The sequence below is a fragment of the Vidua macroura genome, chromosome 18 (genome assembly GCF_024509145.1).
Source record: "Vidua macroura isolate BioBank_ID:100142 chromosome 18, ASM2450914v1, whole genome shotgun sequence".
Taxonomy (NCBI): domain Eukaryota; kingdom Metazoa; phylum Chordata; class Aves; order Passeriformes; family Viduidae; genus Vidua; species Vidua macroura.
The window spans coordinates 8,826,047-8,846,803 of record NC_071588.1 but is presented as its reverse complement, the minus strand read 5'-3'; the positions used below and the strand labels follow the sequence as shown (position 1 = coordinate 8,846,803).

Below are 20,757 nucleotides of genomic sequence, written 5' to 3'. Positions count from 1 at the left end.
CTATTAAATCAGAATTAGATTTTTGACCCTATAGTTACTACTGTATTTACTGTATCATGACTATTATTTGTACAAACTTCAACAGACTTCATCTGCCTAGAATTTTTATTTTTTTAAGGAGCTAAGTTATTTCAAATAATTTCCTTCTGCTACACTACCATTTAGAATTTAGAGTCCTAAAAAGCAGGGAAGGGAAATGGAAGTCTTGTAAAATACCACACTATTACAGGAAATAAGAAACAAAACTTACCCCAACAATGCATTCCTCCTGAATTCCCCTTGTTAATTTCTTGTCTTCTCTGATGCCAGATCTGTACATACCCAAAGTTTGACAGAACAGGGAAGATTCCCCTAAGATCTGACAAATAGCAAGAGCCATTACACAGGAGATCCATACTCTGTTTCTCACAGTGAAAGCATGAGGCAGTAAAAGCCTGTATGTAGTCTCAAGCAAGTTACCCTCTGACATAAGCCTGGAGGTTGGTCCCCAGATGATGCAGGCTGCAGCAGGTTCTGCATGAGCAGATCATTCTACAGGACAGCACCAGCCTTGTATCACTGCCATGGGAATTAGCAAAAAGCTTAGCTTTAAAGCAGATTCTCTGCAAAACAATCTTATCCAAGTTTTCAAAAACTTGGACATGACAAATTTATGAAATGAAGTAAATCCTACACCTAACCCCTAAAAGAGGATTTACTTCCTGCTGTGAATTACTTCACTTTCAGAGAAGCAGTGAAGTACCTTGATATACAAGAGTTTGTTCCACATTTTAGGTACAGCTGCATTGTACTGGCAGGGAGTGTGTTTTGAATGCATGATCACAAAATTTATAAAAGCCATTTTACTTAGCAAGAGCTTAAATACCAGGAGAGTAACTAAAGCAAGACTGTTGATCAGAGCTGGCAGCTTTGCTTTCCTTGAGAGCTCAGTCACTCCTGTAATTAGATTTCTAGACTGAGGCTCTTAAGGATCCCCATGCTACCTCAATTCTCTTACAGTCAGGAGCTGTTCCAGTATTTGATCTAGCACTTCACTGTGTTCTACCATTGGCTTGTACTTGCTGCTATAAAGTCAGAGCCCATTTTTAAGTTGACAGGTTGGAAAGTCCTACAGTCATACTAATCCTAGAGCTGGTCTTTAGTTCCAGCTGACTTACTCCAATTTATTTCAACTGACAAGTTACAAACTGCTTACAAAATAGAAGTACTATTTTCCTGGAAAATGACAAGCTACCTGGCTAATTCCTGCAATGACTAAGTCTGGACAGAGTGGAGATTTGCCTGAACTCATCAGCTGCTCAGCATTTCAAGCTGAGCTGTGAGTGCTGATCAGTACAAAGTTGAGGTTAGTACGTTACAGCAACACTTGGGGTATTCTGGCATCCATCAGGAAGGAGGACTGCATCCCTTTGCCAATGCTGTCATGGTGCGGTGACCAAGGAGACAACACACTCAATTAAACGTACACAATTAAAATTGTGCCAAAGCACAGTCTGCTGTTACTGATTCCACAACCCTGACAATCTCCACTGGTTTGCATTAAAAGGTGTTTTGCCCAGATCAAAGTGGGACTCAGTATGAAAGGGTGCAGTTTCCCAAAACCACTGCTATGCTGATGTATCTCAGCAGAGAAGACTCTCTCTCATCGCAGCACCTCCCTCCACACAGGACTGAAGCTCTCCCAGCTCTGTGAATGAAAGCATGAGAACATGTGACTGCCTCCTGCAGCACACCCTCCCCATGTGACAACATGTGCCAATGTGTCTGGTGAGGAGACCACAACTCCCTTTAAGTTACTTACTAGGCCTTCCCTGTTACGTGCCTTGGCACAAGTCTCCCTTTTCCTGCCTGGTATCCTCAGTTGTCAGATTAAGAAACCTGATGCTATGAGTGGCAGTGTATTACTACCAGCCAGTCCCCACACCCAAGATAGTAAGACTAGAACCACACGGTGGATACTGCAGTTTTTACATTTATAATTGAACTTTTATAATATTCAAGGTTAGCACAAGATTCATAACCATAAATTATACATTGTTATCTAAGTACATAAAACGTTAATGATACATGTATTTGAAGTGGCACAAAATAATAATATATCCCTGTTGGCATTCTCAAAAGAAGAGGTGGGTGATGGACACGCTGTTGATCCTACTGCAGCATAGCAGAACCGAGTCAGGTGGTGCTGACTCTGCCCACCAGACAGGGTCAGAACACGGTGTGGCAGGAAGCCAATGCCAGAATCAGTTAAAGGTGCAAATAAGAAGTCAGGATTATGGCCCTCCCTACTGACTCAATATGGTAGCAGTATGTCCCTGTCCCCAACCCTGACGCTGTGCTCTTGCATCTCCAGTGCTTTGGCAGCCCATGCACACTCCCATGTTCTCTTGCCACACACAGCTGAGGTTTGTTTTAGTACCATTTAACGTCAATAAGTAACATGCTCTCTTCTTGTTAAACAAAAAGGATCTGGGAAGTGTTTGCTCTCTGGCATGAGAAGATTTATTTTCTTCAAGTCTCAGATCTACTCCAGAAAATAGAGAACAGACTCCAACAGTATTGAACCCCAACAGCATTGAACTCCAACAGCATTATTGTCCAGAAAAGGAAACTTTCCCAATATTCCTCTAAACATTCAGAGCACAAATATTAGAAAAGCCCATTTTCTTTTGCACATAAGAATGCAAATAAAATGGGGTGGTCAGATGTACACAAGCTTTCAACGATTCATTATTAAAGAGACGTTTCATTGAATTGTTAACAACCCTGCTACTTCAGTAGCTTCAGCTAAAGCTTTAACAACTTGGTGCCAGGCAATTTCCCAGCTGCCTTCAATGGGCTTTTCAAAAGAAAGAAATTTATGCTCTCTTCCCCCTGGCCTCAAGTAGTTATTGCTATATGAGTTAGTGAAATAGTGCCTTCAGACAAGAGTTGCACAATGTCATTAACAAAAGCTGCCTTTCAGAGGTTGAAATGTAACTGGACAATAATCAATAAATAACAGTAATAGGCATCCTGCTGAAGTCTCCTCACTGAGCTGGGCAGCAAGTGTGTTCAGCCAACAGAAGGTCATCTGTGCCTTGTACACTTCTTGGAGAAGTTAAAAAGGGTTGAGAAGGAAGAGAACAGAGACACTGAAGGTCTGTCAGAGAGCTAGTTACATATTGAAACCATAAACAGGCGGCTGGGTGAATCCTGGTGCTGTGTATCCATATGGGAAGTTTGCCTGGGGAGGTACTGCACTGGGGCCTGCTGTTAACATCAACTGCTGGCCTAGGAAAGTATGAGACAAAAAGAAAGTTAGTTTAAGATCCCAACCTTCCCTAATGCTAGCTGTACAGTGTGACAGGACTATTAGGCTTTAGCTAAAAATCAGCCCCTGTGCAAGCACACACCAGCAAGTCACACTATTCTCCAACATGTGCCATGGAGAAGGCACCCATGCCATCTGCTCTTGCTACCAGGAAGCTACAAAAGAGCAAGGCAGGACTCAGAGGGAAGATAAATATCCACTGATCTTGAGGTCATAATAAACATGGCTTGTTTTGAAAAGACCACACTGAAAGCCAAACTGGTACTATTTAACTCATGCATGGTCAGATGTAGAGAATAAAGCAATTCAAGCAAATAGTTATGTCTGTTAGGTCTCACAGTCTGGAGGGTGCTGCAAAAGGTCTGAACACACCTTAAAAGTTTTGTTTTCATCACTAGGCCCACACATGCCTCATGCATATGTTAAATTCAGGTTAACATTTATATCAGACAGTGAATCAGTCACATCCTTCCCTTACCAGCCACTTCTAGGTGCTTGTTAGCAGAATGCCTCTTCAGAAGGGCTTCTAAAATAGCATCACACTTGAAGACAGCCATGGTGGCTGCACATGTCTTAAAATGCGTGAGCTAGAAAGACAGTCTGCCTTTCTACTTAGAAGAGCAGAAAGCAGACACATTCCTCAGACAGAGTAAGAAGAGGAATTTTCATGCTCTGTAAGTTATTCCTGGGGTTGGCAACACCCTGGTATCCCCTGTCCTATTACCATACTGAAACACGATTCCAGAAGTAGAGATCTGAGCCATCTAAGAGGAGCAATACTTTAATCTGAAGAGTAGAAGTACTGTAAGAGTGAGATGCCACTTCAACAGCTTATGCAGTTCATTGAGCAGAGACAATAATTTCAATTACTATATAGTTGAAACCAGTTTTCTTGGATACGACGTAATCATGTAAGCTGCCTCCACAAAGAGAGACCAGAGTGACAAGAGGTAATTAATTAAAACCTACCAAATACTATTGGAGTGGGTTCAGTTACTTGTTCCTCTTCTTTTCTTAGGCTTTCAGAAGCATCAAGTTTATCCACCTACATTGAAGTGAACAGGAGATTTATGAAGGCCTTGTCCAGGAATTGCACCATTGCGTGAAATTTTTCATGCCTGGTACTTCAGCTATCAAGTGCTCCTTTTTAGTCCAAGATGAAGATTGCTGAAGTCTGCCTATTCCCAGCAAGCTTTGTTGTAAAAGTGACTTCTCAATTCTTTTAGGTGTATTGCAATAAGCAGCAGCTCTCAAATGCAGATGAGGTACTCATTACTTTCCAAGGAAGCATTTTTTGGGGCCCTATTCTAGTCACTGCTAACTATGACCCAAAACTCAAACCCAACAGCATGTCCATCATATCAAATGGGCCTAATCTACATTGACCTATTAACCTGCAATTCCTCTCTCCTTCAGTGACACCTCACAGATATTTGGAAATATTCCAGGCCCATGAAGTTTGATCTCATCTAGGACTACAGTCTAACCTGGCCACAAGGTACTGGTTTAACTACATTGGTATTCACAGAGACTTCTTCTAGGGGAAACTCTAGAACCATCATGGAAAGTGGCCTAGTAGTATCAGCTTTATACAGATCTCAGTGCTGTGCCACATAAAGCTCTGTTCATGCTAAACAAATTTGTGGAAGCACTACAGTAATGCAGGAGCCCTAAACACAAAATTGTGGGTTTGGAGGGCAATCTGAAGAGCAACAGTATTTTCCTTCTCAGGTTTAACAAGTTGTATCTTCCAGAAGAGAACCACTGAGACCGAAGACTACAAGGCATAAAAGCCACACAGCTTCACATCCTGGTACAGGCAGTACTAACATTCTGGGCAAACCTACATTTAAGTCCAATGCTGTATTTCAGCTGTTCCTCATCCTCCTTTCCCACTGCAAGAATCACATCTGGTCTGAGAACTGCTTCAAGAGGGGTGTCTGTTAAACATTAGAGATGTTATCCAGATACAGTGTTTAACAGTTTCTTCAATGTTTTGAAGTTTGCAACTCAAATTGACAACCTGAGTGGCAGCAGGTCTTTTACTGGTTCATTTATAGCTGTCAGCCTAAGAGCTCTCCAGCATAACACCAAATATTGGTGTTAAAAACACTATCCAAATTACTATGGATCAAAGCAACTGACAGCTACTCATTTCCAACTACCTGTCCTGCTCTATTTATCCCCGGCCTTGGCTCTCTTGGGTTTGCCTTTCCCTGGGGCTGTCCTACAGTGGCTCTGGCCAGCAGCGCAGTCCTGCCCTCAGCTGGGCAAACAGCAGGAATGCCTAGAGCAGCCATCCCCAATAAGGGATGAGAAGCTCTGGGAAAGCCAGATCACATTGGCTCTGCTGCCTAGAACTGGTTCAAAAGGTTTCCAGGTGAGTGTCATTATACTCTGTGTGCCTGACCCCTTCTGGGACAGAGGCTATTCTGTGCTTTAACATTTTTTTATGTAGAAAAGAAAGGTAAGTTCTGGAAGATGTACACACCCCACCAAAACGAGTCTATTCTTTTGTGCTTTTGAAGTTAGTTACATGACGATTTTAGACATACCACATTTATAAAGCCCATTCTCCAATTTCATGTTTTGCAGTTAATTCAACAGACTAAATTAGTTTCACTGTAAACCACTTTCACCATGCAGATTTTCCTTCTGGCAAGTTATCCCATATTTAGTACACATGATTACTTGTAAATCCAACCAGCAGTTTAAGAGAAATGATTTTAGACTAAACCTCACATGGAAGAGTTCAGATAAACTTGTGTGGCAAGTTTCTCCTGAGTGAAATATGAGTAGGAGATGTTTAAGATCTGTGCAAGTACTTTCATCATACCAACAGGCAAGAAGTTTACAGAAGCTTCATGGCACTATACAAACTCACCATCATGCCTGAATTATTGCACACTTTGGTAATTTACAGTGTAAAAAGCAATTTGCCCTTGGAACACATCCTATTACATGGCAACTGCTTTTCTTTGTTTATTAACAGCATTCTTCCTGCCACGAAGTATCTAATACAGTGAAAAAGAGTCCAAAGTAAAGCCCTCCTCAAGCACTTGTTTTTGTGTCCCATGAAGAAGACAAGAGTCTGGTTGGATTTTCAAGTTGCTTGTGAATAGTTATCCTTTTAGCATTAGAAAGTGAACAGGAAATGAGTTAGAGCTAAATTACACTGCTCTTCTGGCAGAAGCTACAGCTAGATTCCTGTAAAAGAAACCCAGGATATTGAGGGACACAAATAAACACAGAGAGTTTGAAATCAGAGTGTCACCTTATAGAACAGTCCATCAACCTGCAAGAAAATTCAGAGGGGAATACTTAACATGACTTATAAGAAGCAACCTGAAGCAGTCACTTTTACAGTCCTCATTTTAATAAAGTTCTTTACAGTGATATCCTAGCTTAGTATCTTAGAGCTGTTTGAGACAAGCATTTCAGGACCACACATGATCAGAATCTCTTTTCCTTCAGTTGAGGACCAGCTCTTAGTATCAGTATTGTGCAACCAGACTATGAATCTAAAGTTCTGTTTTCCATTTAAAAAAACCAAACACCTTCAGCAGTCTACTCCTATAGCTGATATAGGAAAAATGTGCACTACTAGTTACTCAAAAGCCCTATGCTCTTTTTACTCTAGGAAACAAGGGGACTTCACTTTCATAGTTACACAAAGATAAAAGTGATATATGTGTTGTCCTCACCAAGTTTTCAGTTCATCAGCTATGGAGCTTCTGTGAGAAGCACAGTTACTTATGCCTGCTGCTAAAAGCAGAAGTTTAACTACACCTCTTCCAGTGCCAAAGCATCTATTCATAAACTTTGCTAGCTAGCCTGGAGTGATAAGACCTACAGAACTTCAAGAAGACTTCCCCTAGGAGGAATGGTAATATTTCAAATATATGCAAAGAGTTCTGGTTTACATAATGCTAATCATACAGCAGACTAAAGTCTTAGCTTTTTAGCCTATGCAATACTTACTTTGGTAAGGTACTCTCTCATCACTTGGATGAAATAAGGCATTGCAAAGTCCATGATGTTATGTCTCCATGCCAACTCAAGGACTACATCTGGGTGCAGCAAGTCATAGCATGTGAAAAGGCAGGCTGCAAAGCACTCCTGCTTGCCTTCTTCCAGGAACCACTGGAGCAGCTTCTCAGCCAGCTCTGCATCTTTGGACTCTGCAGCATACTGCATAGCATCCTACAGAAAAGAACAGTTAAGCTTGACCCTTGCCTGTCAGCATCTTGCCCTACATCTTACATCCATGTTATTGCTAACTAGATAAGCTGAGTACTTGGCATACCATTAAGTTAGTCTTTAACAACACCAGGCACGTTCTGTAGGAGGCAAGATACCACACTCGACAACTCTGTGGCAAGCAAGATACTTTACTAACATCATCCAACACGGTTCCTACAGACTATGCACAAATTGGCCTGTGAGAACTCACTACAGGCTTCAAGAGCATTACCAGCGTAATCACATTTCATCTGTACCCTTACAAGAGCCTGTGACTTGAGGTCTATGGAGAAGGTTCCCTACTGATACAGGTAATTGTACAGATGCCAAAGATTGATAGAAACACATCCCCAAATACAGGACAACATTATCAAATTTGATTTAAGACATGCATTTGAAATTGCAACCACTTCTGCTTTAAGAGTCTTTCCTTCAAGTGAAGGACTACTAATTAAAACTCCAGATTTGAAGCTAACAAACATTCAGCATCCAGGAGCTTTATGCCATGTCATTAACTCACCTTATACAGACGGTCTTTCTTGCACAGCTCCACACTCTGCTTCCAGCGGTTGTTACCCTTGTACAAGTACGCTGCAATACGCCTAAATTCAATTAGTTCATGCTTTTCCAGACGCTGAGCCAATGTTATGTTATCAAAGTTGTCATAGGCATCAATGGAAGCTCTCAAACCCTGTTTGAGAGAGAGTTGTTACACATGCTTCCAGATGGCAGTACATGAGAACTAGAGTAGAGAAGCATCTATTCATAGTGCATAACTGTTTCAGTTCTGCCAGCTGGATGTTGATACTATTGGCTACAACTGATTTACCTGAGTGTTTCATGCACCTCTCCAGAGGATACTTTCTAACAAGCAAGATGTTAACTTGGTCATACTGGCTCCAGACAGAAGAGTTAGTTACCATAAAAAGACAAAGCATGTCTTCAAACAGCAGCCAATGGGGCCAGAAGCAAGTTTATTTACTGAAGTGCTGTCCCACTGAGTATACATCTGATACTGACCTTTGTGAGGTTTGCTCTGAGAAAAACATCTGTGGTACCTGCTTTTTTGCAAATCATTGACGTCTCAAGACTCCTGCCTGCTAAGACCTGACTGCACGCCCTCTCTCTGTTGCACTGGAGAAGTGTTATCTTCTACTCAAGGACATTACTGTGTCAGCAGCTTTTTTGTCACAGGACCATCCCTCAGGCTTAGCAATCTGTTTTTTGGAGCTTACCTGGAAATCTTCCTCTTCTGTTAAAAGGTTGTTTAGAGCTTCGTTAACTCCTTTGTTGTTGTGGTTCTGGACTGAACGCAGGTAGGGCTTTACTAGAAATAGCTGATTAACCTGGAAAGAAGATGTTTTCAATATAAGATTTAAGTATAGCAATCTTGACATTGCATTCTCCTGAAACAGGTTCCCATTTGTTATTACAAGAGTTTATGCTTATTGTTAAAACCCTTCAGACAAGGTATCTTGTATTGCCAGGAGTAAAATAAAACTGTCTCCAAGGCCAGTTATGCAACTCTTCTGCATTTCCCCTATCAAGCTCCTCAGTCCTTTATACCAGTCCTCCTCCAAAGACCGCTCCTCAGTCCTTTATACCAGTGGCAAAGATACTCAACAAATGTCAACTCTGTTTTCCAGCCAGAGCCTGGAGTATCTTAACTTGAGCAAGAGGACTTTTCATTGATGCTCTCCCAAACTCACCTTTGAGAAAAAATTGACTGTCCTGGTGTGATCCAGTCGTGGAGATAATACAAGCAGGAGATCATTGATCAGCAGAGGTTTGTAGTCTAAGTAGAACTGCAAGGCTTTGTAATACAGCTCCACATTGGCCACCTGCATGATCAGATACTAGTTAGTACTTTAAACAGAAGTAAGCCTAAGGTGCTTAGTTCGGCCACTTAACTCAGCACAAAGTTTATGTGACTCCTACTAAACAACAGCTTAAGTTTCCTTCTAGAGGTCAGAAGTTTACACTTACACAGAATTCTTGTTCAATCTTATGACTGCTTCTTGTACCATCCGCTTTTAGACAGTGAAATCACAGGCTACCAGGGGCATTACAAACCAATTATAATCCATCCACTGAAGAGGTCCTGGCACTTCACTACAGTTAATACGACCATTTGTCAACTTCTGAAGCCAGTGAAGGCTGTAGGCTTAAAAAGTCTTCAAATTGTTTCCTTGAAATCCCCAAGACCAGTAAGAGTGTACTCAGTCTTAAATCTTGTTTAAACTAGTTCTCAATTCACTATTCTCTGCTGTACTCATGGGACTGCCCACTGCACTTCTCACACCAAAACAGCTGGAAACATATGCAAAAATCTTCCAAGAACAGTTATAGCCTCAGACTACAACAGCTGTCAGCTCAAAGGTATTAAGGAGGTTAGGCCTCTTGCTTGTGACCTATGATCCAGCGCAGCCTCTGAAAACATTCTGTGCTAGCTGCTGCCACTCAACAGAATGTGCTGCACAGCAGAAAAGAAATAGTGTAAAATCAGATTATTTTTTTGCGTTAAAATGATTGGAAGTTGTTTTAAGTTAAGTTAAACTGACTGGAAGTTGTGTTAAGTTAAACTGATTGGAAGTTGTTTTCAGCAGAAAAATTGAGTAGTAGCTTAAGCAAACTGTTTTCTAAACAGCAATTCTGTTGTGCATTTTTGCCTCTGTCCTGAAAGAAATTTTCAGCACTTTTCTTCAGTTACCAAGTTACTTTACCTTGGCAATTATGTCTTTAAACTGGCCTTCTTTCCAGGCATCAGTGGGATGATTCATCATAGTAATTATTGCATTGTCATACTCCTCATACTTGTCATACAGGAATACAAGTTCTGCCCAGAGATGAGCCTGTTCTGCAGCTCTGAGCACCTAATAAGACAAACAAAAAAATGCACTAAGTTTGGTTCACTGCCAGCTTCCCACCTTCACTTGCAGCTACCTTACTGCGTACCTTTGGAATATTAACTCTAGACCAGAAAAGCTCCAGATGTTCCCTCATTTTCTGAGGCTTGAATTTGGAGTATAAGATGGCAAGTTCAGTAAACATCCCCATGTGAGCACGCTCCAGGCCCAAAGCAGCTTCCAAAAGGCCAATCAGTTCTTCAAAGTAGCCACGATCCTGGATGTTAGGAAAGTAAGAATTAATAAAGCTTGCTAAAATGCATATTTACTTAAATACAAAATGCTTCGACTTTTTCTCCAGTGAAAGTGCTTAGATTTTTGATTCCAATGAGGCGAGAGAATTATAAAAGAAGGCACAATGGAAACTATTACCTCTCCATTTACTACAGAAAAAATGCACGTTGCCACTAATAAATGAAGCTAGAGGAAAAATTAATTTAAATATTATACCCCCAAGGTATCTTTTTTTTCTGTGACCACTTTATTAGCAGATACAAGTATGCTGTACAAGTCTTCTAGAATATTAACAGTTACCTGATAGTAACTGATCAGCTCCTCAAGTTCATCAGCATGGATGACTATGTGTAAACCACAGATTTGTGCCAAGCGGAATTCTTTTCCATCCACACATGCAAAGCAGACCTGTCATGACAGTCAGCAAATGGTTAACAGGACAAAGCTTTACCAAATTTGAGGTTTACTAAGAGTTCCAAATAGGTATTTCCATAATACTTGTTCTAGAATTAAAATCTACTGAAACCTACAAGTTTACCTCCTTCCAAGTCCTTGTGCTATTGGCTTTGCGGCCACTGTCCACTGCTGCCTGATACTCCCCAAGGTGCACCAAGGTAGATGCCAGGCGAGCAAAGTTGGATACATTGTTATAGAGAAGTTTTGCTGCTTCATACATCCCCTCTTCATAACAGCGATCACCAACCTGAATGAGGAGTCCAAGGTAAACAAGGGTAGCATCAAGAATAAGGGGTCAGCTAAGCAGCAAGTCACACTTGGAAACTGTGGACCAAGACATACCTGCTGTATATGGGCATTATTAGGGCCACTAATAAACTCCTCCAGTTCTGACAGACGATTAGTTTTTGCCAAAGCAAAAATAAGTTCTGTCTCTACATAAGACTCTCTAGCCTTCTTCCTGGCCATCTGTAAGAACTTGACTAAGTCCTCCCAATTATCTGGAAGAGAGCAGAGAGATACAAGATTCTATGTTTACTCATTCTGTATTGTTTACCTTGCCCACCTTGGGGACAGTTTTCACTAGCAGGCTCAAATTTCTCCTCTACCACGATAATAAGCCATTTGCATTTGAGTTATGGAATTCCCTGTCAACACCAAGTCACGTTCAGGTAAGACTGGACTTCTTGCTACCATTCTGCAATCCAACTGGCAAGCAGCTCTGCCACATACAGCTAAATAAATACCTTATCCTTAGTGATACTTTAGATAACAGTCCAAATTATCTCCACAGAGAGGTCTATGTTTGGTGTAGCAAGACAGAAAATCTTGGTGACAGGAATTTCACTTAACATTGACTCAGCCATTCCACATACTGATTATTCCCACTTTCTCCAAAACAGAATTCCTAGGTCTCAACAGTCCCTGATGCTCAATGTAAATGCAATAACCTAGCTCACATCCAAGCAATCTGAAGTTGAAGTTGCTTTGTCTTACCATTTCTATTAGCTGCCTGAACGACTTCCATGTAGGCAGATGGATCATCTGCCTTTATATAGGAGTCAATGGCTTCCTTCACCAAGTCCTTCTGGAGCTGTGCTCTGGCCAGTTGGCTCCACACTGCTGGTTCATTACATCTCTCTGCAAATTCATAAGCACGGTCTAAGTTGCCAATGTGCTCAATCAGCACCTGTTTGAAATTGAAGTTCCAAGTTAAAAATCTAAGTTTTGTAACACTGTCCCTTCTAATAGAACTCTTCAAATGTATACACTGCTCTGTGTAAGCAATATGAAGCTAACTACTCTTAGAACAGCCATTTCTGTCCAGGGAAGCATTCTACACCACCATGCAGGAACCACAGCTCACCTGAATTGCTGAAGTATTGACATCAAATTTTCTGAATATAGCAAAGGCTTCCTCATATAGCTCATTACTGATGGCAATGTTTGCAATATCTGGGGCATCATAGTTATCCAGCCGATTGATGTATTCCATCACTCGGGTGCGGTCAGCCTTAATGGCAGTCAGGATCAGCAGATTCTGGAGATTCCTTTGGTTAACAGAAGGCATAGGCTATAAGCAGTGCACAGCAACACCTGCTTAAGTGACACGGATTGTACATGTGAAAAAAAACCCCATTTATTGTCACTAGAAACAGCATTTCATCCCCAGATTGAGAACTACTGACATTTACCTTCAAAAAGAAATTGCTTACCAGTATTAGCATTCTCTGGTCTCAGTAAATCACTGCAAATTGCACAGTGTGAGTTAGCTCTGCTCTTCAAGCACAAAGCACTCTAAATTCTAGCTTTACACCTTATTATAAACACTGAAGAGTGCTTAGGTCTTGCAACCAAGAGGCCCATGATAACCTGGATGATTCACAACCTAAACAAAGGCACTGAATAGGCTAAACTTGAGGACAAAGCTCTCCTCTTACCTGTGTTCACTGAATACAGAATTATCCAAGACAATTTTTTCCAATAACTCAATCAGTTCATTTGGCAGATCAGCAGTCATGAAAGCTTTCACAGTTACGGAAACTTCCTCTGGATCCTGTGTCTCTGATAAAGCTGTTTGGACAACCTAGATTCAAAGACAGGAAACTATTAAGTGTTTTCCCCAAATAAAGTATTTGTCCATTTGTTAAGTTATTTTGCCAGTGAGTTCAGAAATGCTTCAGAATTTTGAGAGCATTTTGATAAAGACAGCAAGAAACAGCTATTAGCTGTATTTTATATAGAAGTAAAATCACATCTTATGCCTGTATGGGAAACAAATTCACTAAAGCAAGGTCATTCTGCAGGACAGATTTACCTAGTGATAGGTAAATCTTCTAACCATGAAGGTCAAAATTAATACCTGGCACTCTAACTCTTACAAACTTCTATATGGTGAGATGGGGCTTTAAGGGACCTTGTGGGGGAAGAATGCTACTTTAATGCTCCATAATGTTTGAGACATCCTGAGGTCTCCACATACTGGAAGTTGAGCCTTTTTGCTGTACCTGGTCAATAAGCTGCCGCCTGAATGGGTTGTTCTCTTCCAGTACATTTGCCCAGAGCTCAGGGTCCTTCCTGCGCACCAGATAGCGAGCCTCGCTCTTAAACAGGGAATTCTCATTGCACACCTGAAGGAGAAGTTACAATTACTGGCATTGCTGCTAAGGGTCAGTACCACAAGACAGGTTTAGCTAGCTATAAACCAGACAGTCTAGAAGACTGACCAGAACTAATTTCTGACCAATGCTAAATGCCACAGACAAGTTCTTACCCAACCTCTGATCTGGAAGGCTCATGGAGAAGGTCTCCAGCAGAATTTCTATAGCTTCTCTTGGTTTTGCCCAACACAAACACTCTGACTGTGGCTTCACAGTAACTATTTGCTTCTGGTTGAAGTGAAGACCTGCAGAAGCCTGAAGAACTTAAGTTTTAAATCTAGAAAGGGGAGCCACTTGCCTAGGCAATGCTAAGTGGCAAACTGAGGAATGGTGCAGTTATTTAAAGCTAGAAGTAGGTTATGTATTTGGTGTCATTAGCTTTACACGTGTTTACGAGTGTTCAGAATAGCAAGTGGCTTGGATTCTCTTGTTAAGGTGTTAAGGCTACAGAATAAATGTGAAATTCCTTACAGAAGTGCACCATGGGAGAGTTACAAGTTGTGACCCTATTCATACCAGTAGCTTTAACTTCCAGCTAGTAGAGTAGAAACCTGAAGGCCTAAGTCATCTTATAGCAACAGCTCACATTGCTAGTATTCAAATAAGCCCGTGGAATCTCATTTACTGTGCTATAAGCAAATCAGTACTAGCACAATTTTGCTTTATGCTTTACATTTATCAGTTGCAGGAGTTGACCCTTCTTCCAGGAGACAACAACATCTCAAGAATAATTCTTACAGGAAGATGATATTTATTCCACAGCCAGAAACACCTTCTCAGAACAACAGTTCAGAGAAGAAACTGGTACATACAGGCTTTAATGGTTAACTAGAATGGGAAAGTTTATCCCAGCAGTCTCCTAGCAAACAACAACGCAAAGCCACCTTCATATCCTGAAATAAAGGAGACAAATGAAGCCACCCCTTTTTTAACAGCTACAGTGAAACTATTACTTAAAAATTAAACACTTCAGGCTGCAAAGTCACCCACTTTCATCCAGTATCAAGCCTGGATTATACTACTATTCTAATACTCAGAGCTGACATTCTCTGCATATACCAATAGGGAAGTGCAGGTAGGAGGAGAATGTTTTTCTCAGCATCCACAAGCACCACTGGCTTAATCTGACATTAAGCTCCGGTGTTCACATTGAGACCAGAAAGTGTTTGAGAACCCTGAGAATTTCACCTACCCTTGAAATTCTGAGGGATGTTCTAAGAACATCCCTCAGAGCTTAAAGCTTAAAGATAGGAGAGGAATGCTATTGGAGTAAGTCCCTGTAGTTAAACTGACAACATTAATTTTCCTCATTTCTGGTTAAATATCGGAGCAAGTCTACAGGTCAATCACAACAAAGGAAAATTACAAGACCTGTTTCAGTTTCAGGGACACTTTTCTTTCATTGTAGGGTCAGGCTAGATGACAGCCTGCTCCTCCTGTTGAGCCTTCAAGGCTCAAAAAAAAATTCAAATTAACAATGCTTTAATGGTAGGCATATTCATTACCTGGGCCTAATAAACAAATTAATTTCAAGCAGAATCAGTGGATAAAAGACATGGATTGCACTTCAAAGTTCCAGTTATAGAATTCCAGTTTGGACATACAGCGTAAGTTCTTCTCATCACCATAAAAATTACTGTCTCCACATAGAAGAATCCCACCCACCTCAACTCCTGACTGAGATTGGCAAGACAGGATTCTGCAAGTGTTAGACTAAGAGCCGGACAGGCTTCCACTTCAGGCAGCAAGTAGTCCTTTAAAGCATGCTTATAAATGCAGTTTTGCTAACCTTTATGAGTTCCAGATCACACTGCCCCCTCTCATAAGCAACGCAGGCCAGATGAGGGTCCCTCTTTTCACAATATTTGCCAACTACACGGCTGTCATAGTAAGGATTCTCACGAAGGAAGCGCTCTGGATTATTATTACTGTCAATGTAGATTTTGGCCAAAGCATTATGAGTCGCAGGTTCTTCACAGCCTTCATGAATCCTTGATTCAAGCCATGGCAACAGCAACTTAAGCCTTTGAAGAAGCAAACATTTTAGGTTTATAAGTCAGACTGAGGTATGTTTTACAGCTACCACTCAGTACCTGGCCTTCCCTTCAAACAAGTCTGCTGGTCAAACTTAAAAGCAAAACACAGAGCCAATTATTTTTTAATGAGTCTTAAATGAGTGTAAGACAGATGTGCAGCTTAACATTACAGAAGGCTGCAGATAACCCTAGTTTTACAATCTCTCAACTCCTGTTGTATTAGCTGGCAGTTCATGCTTAAAGCCATTTGCTCATTTTTCAGGTAGTTAGAAACTATTTACAGAAGCTGCTCTGGGCCTGCAGCTAGACTGTCAAGACAGTTTGATGCAAATTTACTCTGAAGGCATGTCCCATGGCTGGCTGTATTCAAAAGCCATGTTATACATGATGCACTGCTGTCAGGCATTCCTACATGACCCAAACAAACGGAACACTGACTAGCAAATTTGAACTGCTTTTCTATGGAGAAACACAAAACAGTATTAGTACTTCATCATTTAACAAAACTGCATGCAATTCAATTCGTGTATAGCAGGGTCAGGAAAGCCCAACACTGGTGCCTACAGATGCGTTTTCATTACCGATTTCTTTTTTCCACTTCAGCCACCAGCTCATCTGTGGAGAACTGCCCTCTCACCACCATGATCAAGTTCTTGATGACGTCCTCAGAACAATCTACATCAAGAAGTCCTCCAACCACTGCTGGTATACGGCTAGGATTCACCTAGAATAAGCCACCATCATTGAAATTAGTTATTAGCATTACTAGTAATGCACCCCCAGTCTTCCACATGGAGAAGTTCTAGTTAACAATTTCAATTATGCTTCAGAGCAGAGAACTTCAAGTAACTAACATTCGTATATACATTCCAGGAATAATGTTTTTGTGATTGACAAAAGACTTAATGAAGAGCCTCTGCACTGGGAGAGTGAGCAAAAAAGAGACAGCAGATTATGCTGTAATTCCTTATAATGAAGTAAAGAGCAAGTCCTTACCTTCTGTACGTAGATCTCAATATACTTCTGCAGATTATTGCGATATAAATAGAGCACCAGGTCATGAACAAAGTCAAACCGATCGCAGACAATGATCAGAGGAAGCTGATCTGTGAGCTTTGCCTCCTGTATTTTGTGTGAAAATAGAAAAAAAGGGACGAAAGATTATTCACAGCCACACCAACTAAACCTTCTTGGTGTTTCCCTCCATTAGAAAGCTGTAGTTCTGCTGCTAAGCTAAATATACAGAAAACCCTTCAATCCCCTGAGTGGAATATTTACCTTCAGGAAATTCTTCACTCGTTCTGGGTTATAACAGTTACTTTCACGGCAGATTCTTTCCACTTCCTTTATCTGACCAGTCTTGCAAGCTGCCTGGATGTACTTGAAGTGAACATCTGGATCCTGGCTAAAGTTTACAATGGAACCCAAGAAATAGAACAGTCCTGGAAAGAGTCACATGTGTTTAACATTGTTAGAAGTGAAGGAAGTGAAGGCTGTATAGGCCTCAGCTTGTGACTTAGAGCTCAGCCTTACTGAGAGAGCAGCTTTCAGTCAACTGCAAGGAGTATCAAAAGGATTTTTTCCCTTCTTTCAGGTTTCATCTTTCTTGCTGACCTTTACTCAAGAGAGTTAAGAAACAATCTAGAACAAGACTACCCCTAGAACTCACTGTGATGAGCTCACTTTCATAAATGTATCCTAAGATCCAGCCAAGTACCTCTCCCATAAAAGCTACAATCCTTACTATTAGCTTCAATTAGTCAGTGCTCCCAAGTAAGCTGCTTCCCTCTAATACTGTACCTTCATAGCTTTTGAAAGATTCAAAAAGCTCCACAAGAGACTGGGTGCCAAGCTGTTCATGGTATTTAGAAGCAACTTGCACACACAGCTGTAGGTTTTGCCTAATGTTGGCTGACAGCATAGCACGCAAACACTCCACGGAGTCTTCAACTGAGAGAGAGCCAAAGAAGTTCACAAGCCACTGCAAAGGGACAGAAATTTTACTCAGTAACTCATACACAATTTGACTAATTTCTAAGATTGGCCAACTAGACAGTTTCTACCCCAGCTACTGAGAGAAGTCTTCCATGAACTAAGTCCAAAGACATAAAAAGAGACACTCACTGTATTTACAATCACAAAAGTGCAGTTTGGAAATAATATTTGAAATGCCCACCCGGAGGCATGAAACTGAGGCCAGATTTAAGCCACTGAAAGTACAGACTACAAGTTAATCGTTAACTGGACAAATGTTCTTGAATCACAGCTACTTGTACTACTTCAGTACCTACAACCTATCTTACAGCAGCTGCAGAAGTGCTAAAGACTCTTCACATCACTTTCTTACTCTGGACAACACTTACCTCAGGATTCAAGAGGTGAGTATGAACAACTGCACGTTTAATATCATAGAGATCCGTGTAGTGCTCCAAAGCTCGCTGGAGCAAGCCTGCCTTTTCACACAGCTGGGCAACATGAGCACGATCATAGTGCGTAAACATTTGGTTTCCAAGAATGGCATCTGCAACCTAGGAGGTTACATTTCATATTCACTGTCAAGAAATCAAGACTGTCAAAGAGAATCACAGCAGCTTAGCCTACAAGTTGTTCAGAAGTCACAGCAGTGACCGACTTAGTAGACTTGCATGTTACTAAATGACTTATAGATAACAGTATCAGACATTGTACTCTTGTGCAAGTCCAGTACTCTCTCTCCCTTTTTGGAGGAACTGGGTCGTACCTGTGGGGCATGAATCAAATTCATTTCCAGGAGACGGGTCTGAAGGTGGCCTTCTGCAGGGCGGTTATTTTTCAGGGCATCCAACAAAAAGGATGTGCACTGCTGCAGAAGACTGTGCTCCATGAACACATCCACAATCTGTTGAGATTGGACAAGTTACAGAAGAGGGGGTCTATATACACACATGTACATTTTTCTGTGTATACACACAGCCTGGCTAGACAGGTCCTGGGGTGATGTTATGATACTGCATCCCCTATCGTCTGCTTTATGCCAAGATTCTAACTTGTCTCAATCTGAGACAACAGGCTATCACAGCACCTACCATGCTGTATTTCCTTGTTTTCATAGTATTACTATCATGGTAATAGAGAGACAAGTTTCACATTTCCTTTTTCTCTAGAATGGAAGAAGTGCATTACTCTGAGCTATTATGCCAAACTTTACCACCCACTCTTATTTAGTTCTAACACAACGTGCAAAGCTCATCCCTTCTCCCGCTGGGGTAATTGCTAGAAGAAAAGCCAGGACTTTTTCCAAGTAGCTTCAGTTATTTATAATTTTATTTATAATTATATTTATAATTATATATTTATAATTATATTTATAATGCAAAATGTTCCCTTATTTCTCCATCCATTTAACAAGAAGTGGCCAATGGCAGCCAGAACTGAACTTAGGTTTATATGTTTATCTTCCTGTACATTCTCTGCATGAGGAGATATTTGCTCCATTAAAGCCAACAGTAGGATAGTAACACTTTATTACTTAGACTAACACTGTGGTAAGTTTACTATCAATAAACCAGAAAGCTTCCACAAGAACTTAAGAACACACTTGCCTCTAAAGACTCAGTGATAACCAAACTTAACGAGACTATTTAGTCACTCCTCTAATCAAGATGACAAGAGATGTGAAGCAGCCTTACCAGTCCCCAGAATGGTACTACACTATTCCCTCTGTCTAGAAAGAGACCAGTACTCTTGGTGTAGGCATCACCTGGTTAATGTTAGCCAGTGGCTCCTCATCCTGTACCAGCATCTGAGAGAACTGCAGGCCTTGTTCTGGACTGACTCTCATCACACTTCTCAGTAGGAAGATCCAGTCTGGGGTATAGCCAACCTAGAGATTTCAGAAACAGTCATATATATTTAGGAAGCTTCACACTTCTGTTAAACCTTCAGATTCTTAAGCATAGTGACTATAAACTGTTGTGAGCTTGCAGTGCCCATCCCTCATCTTCCAGGAATTCTCAGACAAAAGCATTTCTTGTCTGTTGACACAGAAATTCAGTATTCACCTACTTAGTAACTGAACTTGTGCCAGGGCAATTCTCTGGCTATGTAAGAGAACTGCCTGGAATAAATTTTTCAACAGTCCTAAAGCCCTATTTATCAAGTCCTAAACTTAAAAGTAGGCATTAGACAATTTTTCTTTTTTTATGGATTATAAAACTAAGTCTGAGGAATTCACGAAGACTCTTATCTTTATTCTGTAGAATAAGCTTAAGCCAGTCCATTAAATTAATACTTTATAAAATTCTGGATGTTTTGAAGTTGTTTTGCAGAATTTTTAGACCGTAGTAATATACTATGATTTGCATAATGGACACCTTAAACATAAGACAGAGCCTGCAGTTTTTGATAAATTATTTACCTTCTTAGCATACAGCACTATTTTCTGGAATTGGCCAGTTTCAGCAAAACACTGAATCACTTTGTTTGGCACATTAGCTCGAAGGTAGACGCTGAGTGCAAGGGTCGGGTCAGCCGTCTTCACCAAGTCTCCCAGCTCCTCCGAGCACTCCAGCTGATGACAGAAGCAGTATTTTGTCAAGCAGAAGAATTCAGAGTTGTAGCATCAACAAAAGTATTGTTCACACTCAACCGTTAGAAGGCAACAGAAGTAGGCTAATGTCATGATCCAGCCTACCTTGTCTTCCTTCAGCCACTTCTCCAGAAGCTGTTTGCGGCCCTGCTGCAGGACGGGGCGACAGAGCTCCAGAGATTCAAACTTGTTCAGCTGTCCCTGGTCAAGCAATATTCCGAAGTACTGGAGCAGGGGAGAGGCCTGCCCAGGCTGAGCTGGTACACTCTGGAACTTCCTAATTGTATCACTGGTACGTAGAATTCCCTGAACAGGCACGAGATAGAAAGAAGCAGTGTTTAAT

General features: G+C 41.0%; 1 protein-coding gene across 2 annotated transcripts in view; it reads right to left on the bottom strand.

Annotated features, from left to right (window-relative positions):
• Positions 1-1,956: 1,956 nt before the first annotated feature.
• Positions 1,957-20,757, bottom strand: part of CLTCL1 (clathrin heavy chain like 1) — a 34,330-nt gene continuing 15,529 nt past the window's right edge. Inside the window, exons 8-33 of one of the 2 annotated variants that reach the window (XM_053993885.1) lie at positions 20,520-20,720; positions 20,244-20,396; positions 19,587-19,709; positions 18,588-18,725; positions 18,211-18,375; positions 17,648-17,828; positions 17,126-17,289; positions 16,844-16,969; positions 16,429-16,571; positions 15,601-15,835; positions 13,659-13,781; positions 13,092-13,237; positions 12,518-12,701; positions 12,148-12,340; positions 11,494-11,651; positions 11,234-11,398; positions 10,996-11,103; positions 10,511-10,678; positions 10,279-10,428; positions 9,265-9,396; positions 8,791-8,901; positions 8,076-8,246; positions 7,295-7,516; positions 4,283-4,358; positions 3,792-3,875; positions 1,957-3,273 (exon numbers count right to left, since the gene is read on the bottom strand). In XM_053993885.1, coding sequence (XP_053849860.1) covers positions 3,158-3,273; positions 3,792-3,875; positions 4,283-4,358; positions 7,295-7,516; positions 8,076-8,246; positions 8,791-8,901; positions 9,265-9,396; positions 10,279-10,428; positions 10,511-10,678; positions 10,996-11,103; positions 11,234-11,398; positions 11,494-11,651; positions 12,148-12,340; positions 12,518-12,701; positions 13,092-13,237; positions 13,659-13,781; positions 15,601-15,835; positions 16,429-16,571; positions 16,844-16,969; positions 17,126-17,289; positions 17,648-17,828; positions 18,211-18,375; positions 18,588-18,725; positions 19,587-19,709; positions 20,244-20,396; positions 20,520-20,720 — 3,936 coding nt within the window. In that variant the 3' untranslated portion in view covers positions 1,957-3,157. The remainder of the gene's footprint in view (positions 3,274-3,791; positions 3,876-4,282; positions 4,359-7,294; positions 7,517-8,075; positions 8,247-8,790; positions 8,902-9,264; positions 9,397-10,278; positions 10,429-10,510; positions 10,679-10,995; positions 11,104-11,233; positions 11,399-11,493; positions 11,652-12,147; positions 12,341-12,517; positions 12,702-13,091; positions 13,238-13,658; positions 13,782-15,600; positions 15,836-16,428; positions 16,572-16,843; positions 16,970-17,125; positions 17,290-17,647; positions 17,829-18,210; positions 18,376-18,587; positions 18,726-19,586; positions 19,710-20,243; positions 20,397-20,519; positions 20,721-20,757) is intronic. The other variant, XM_053993884.1, reaches the window with a different exon arrangement.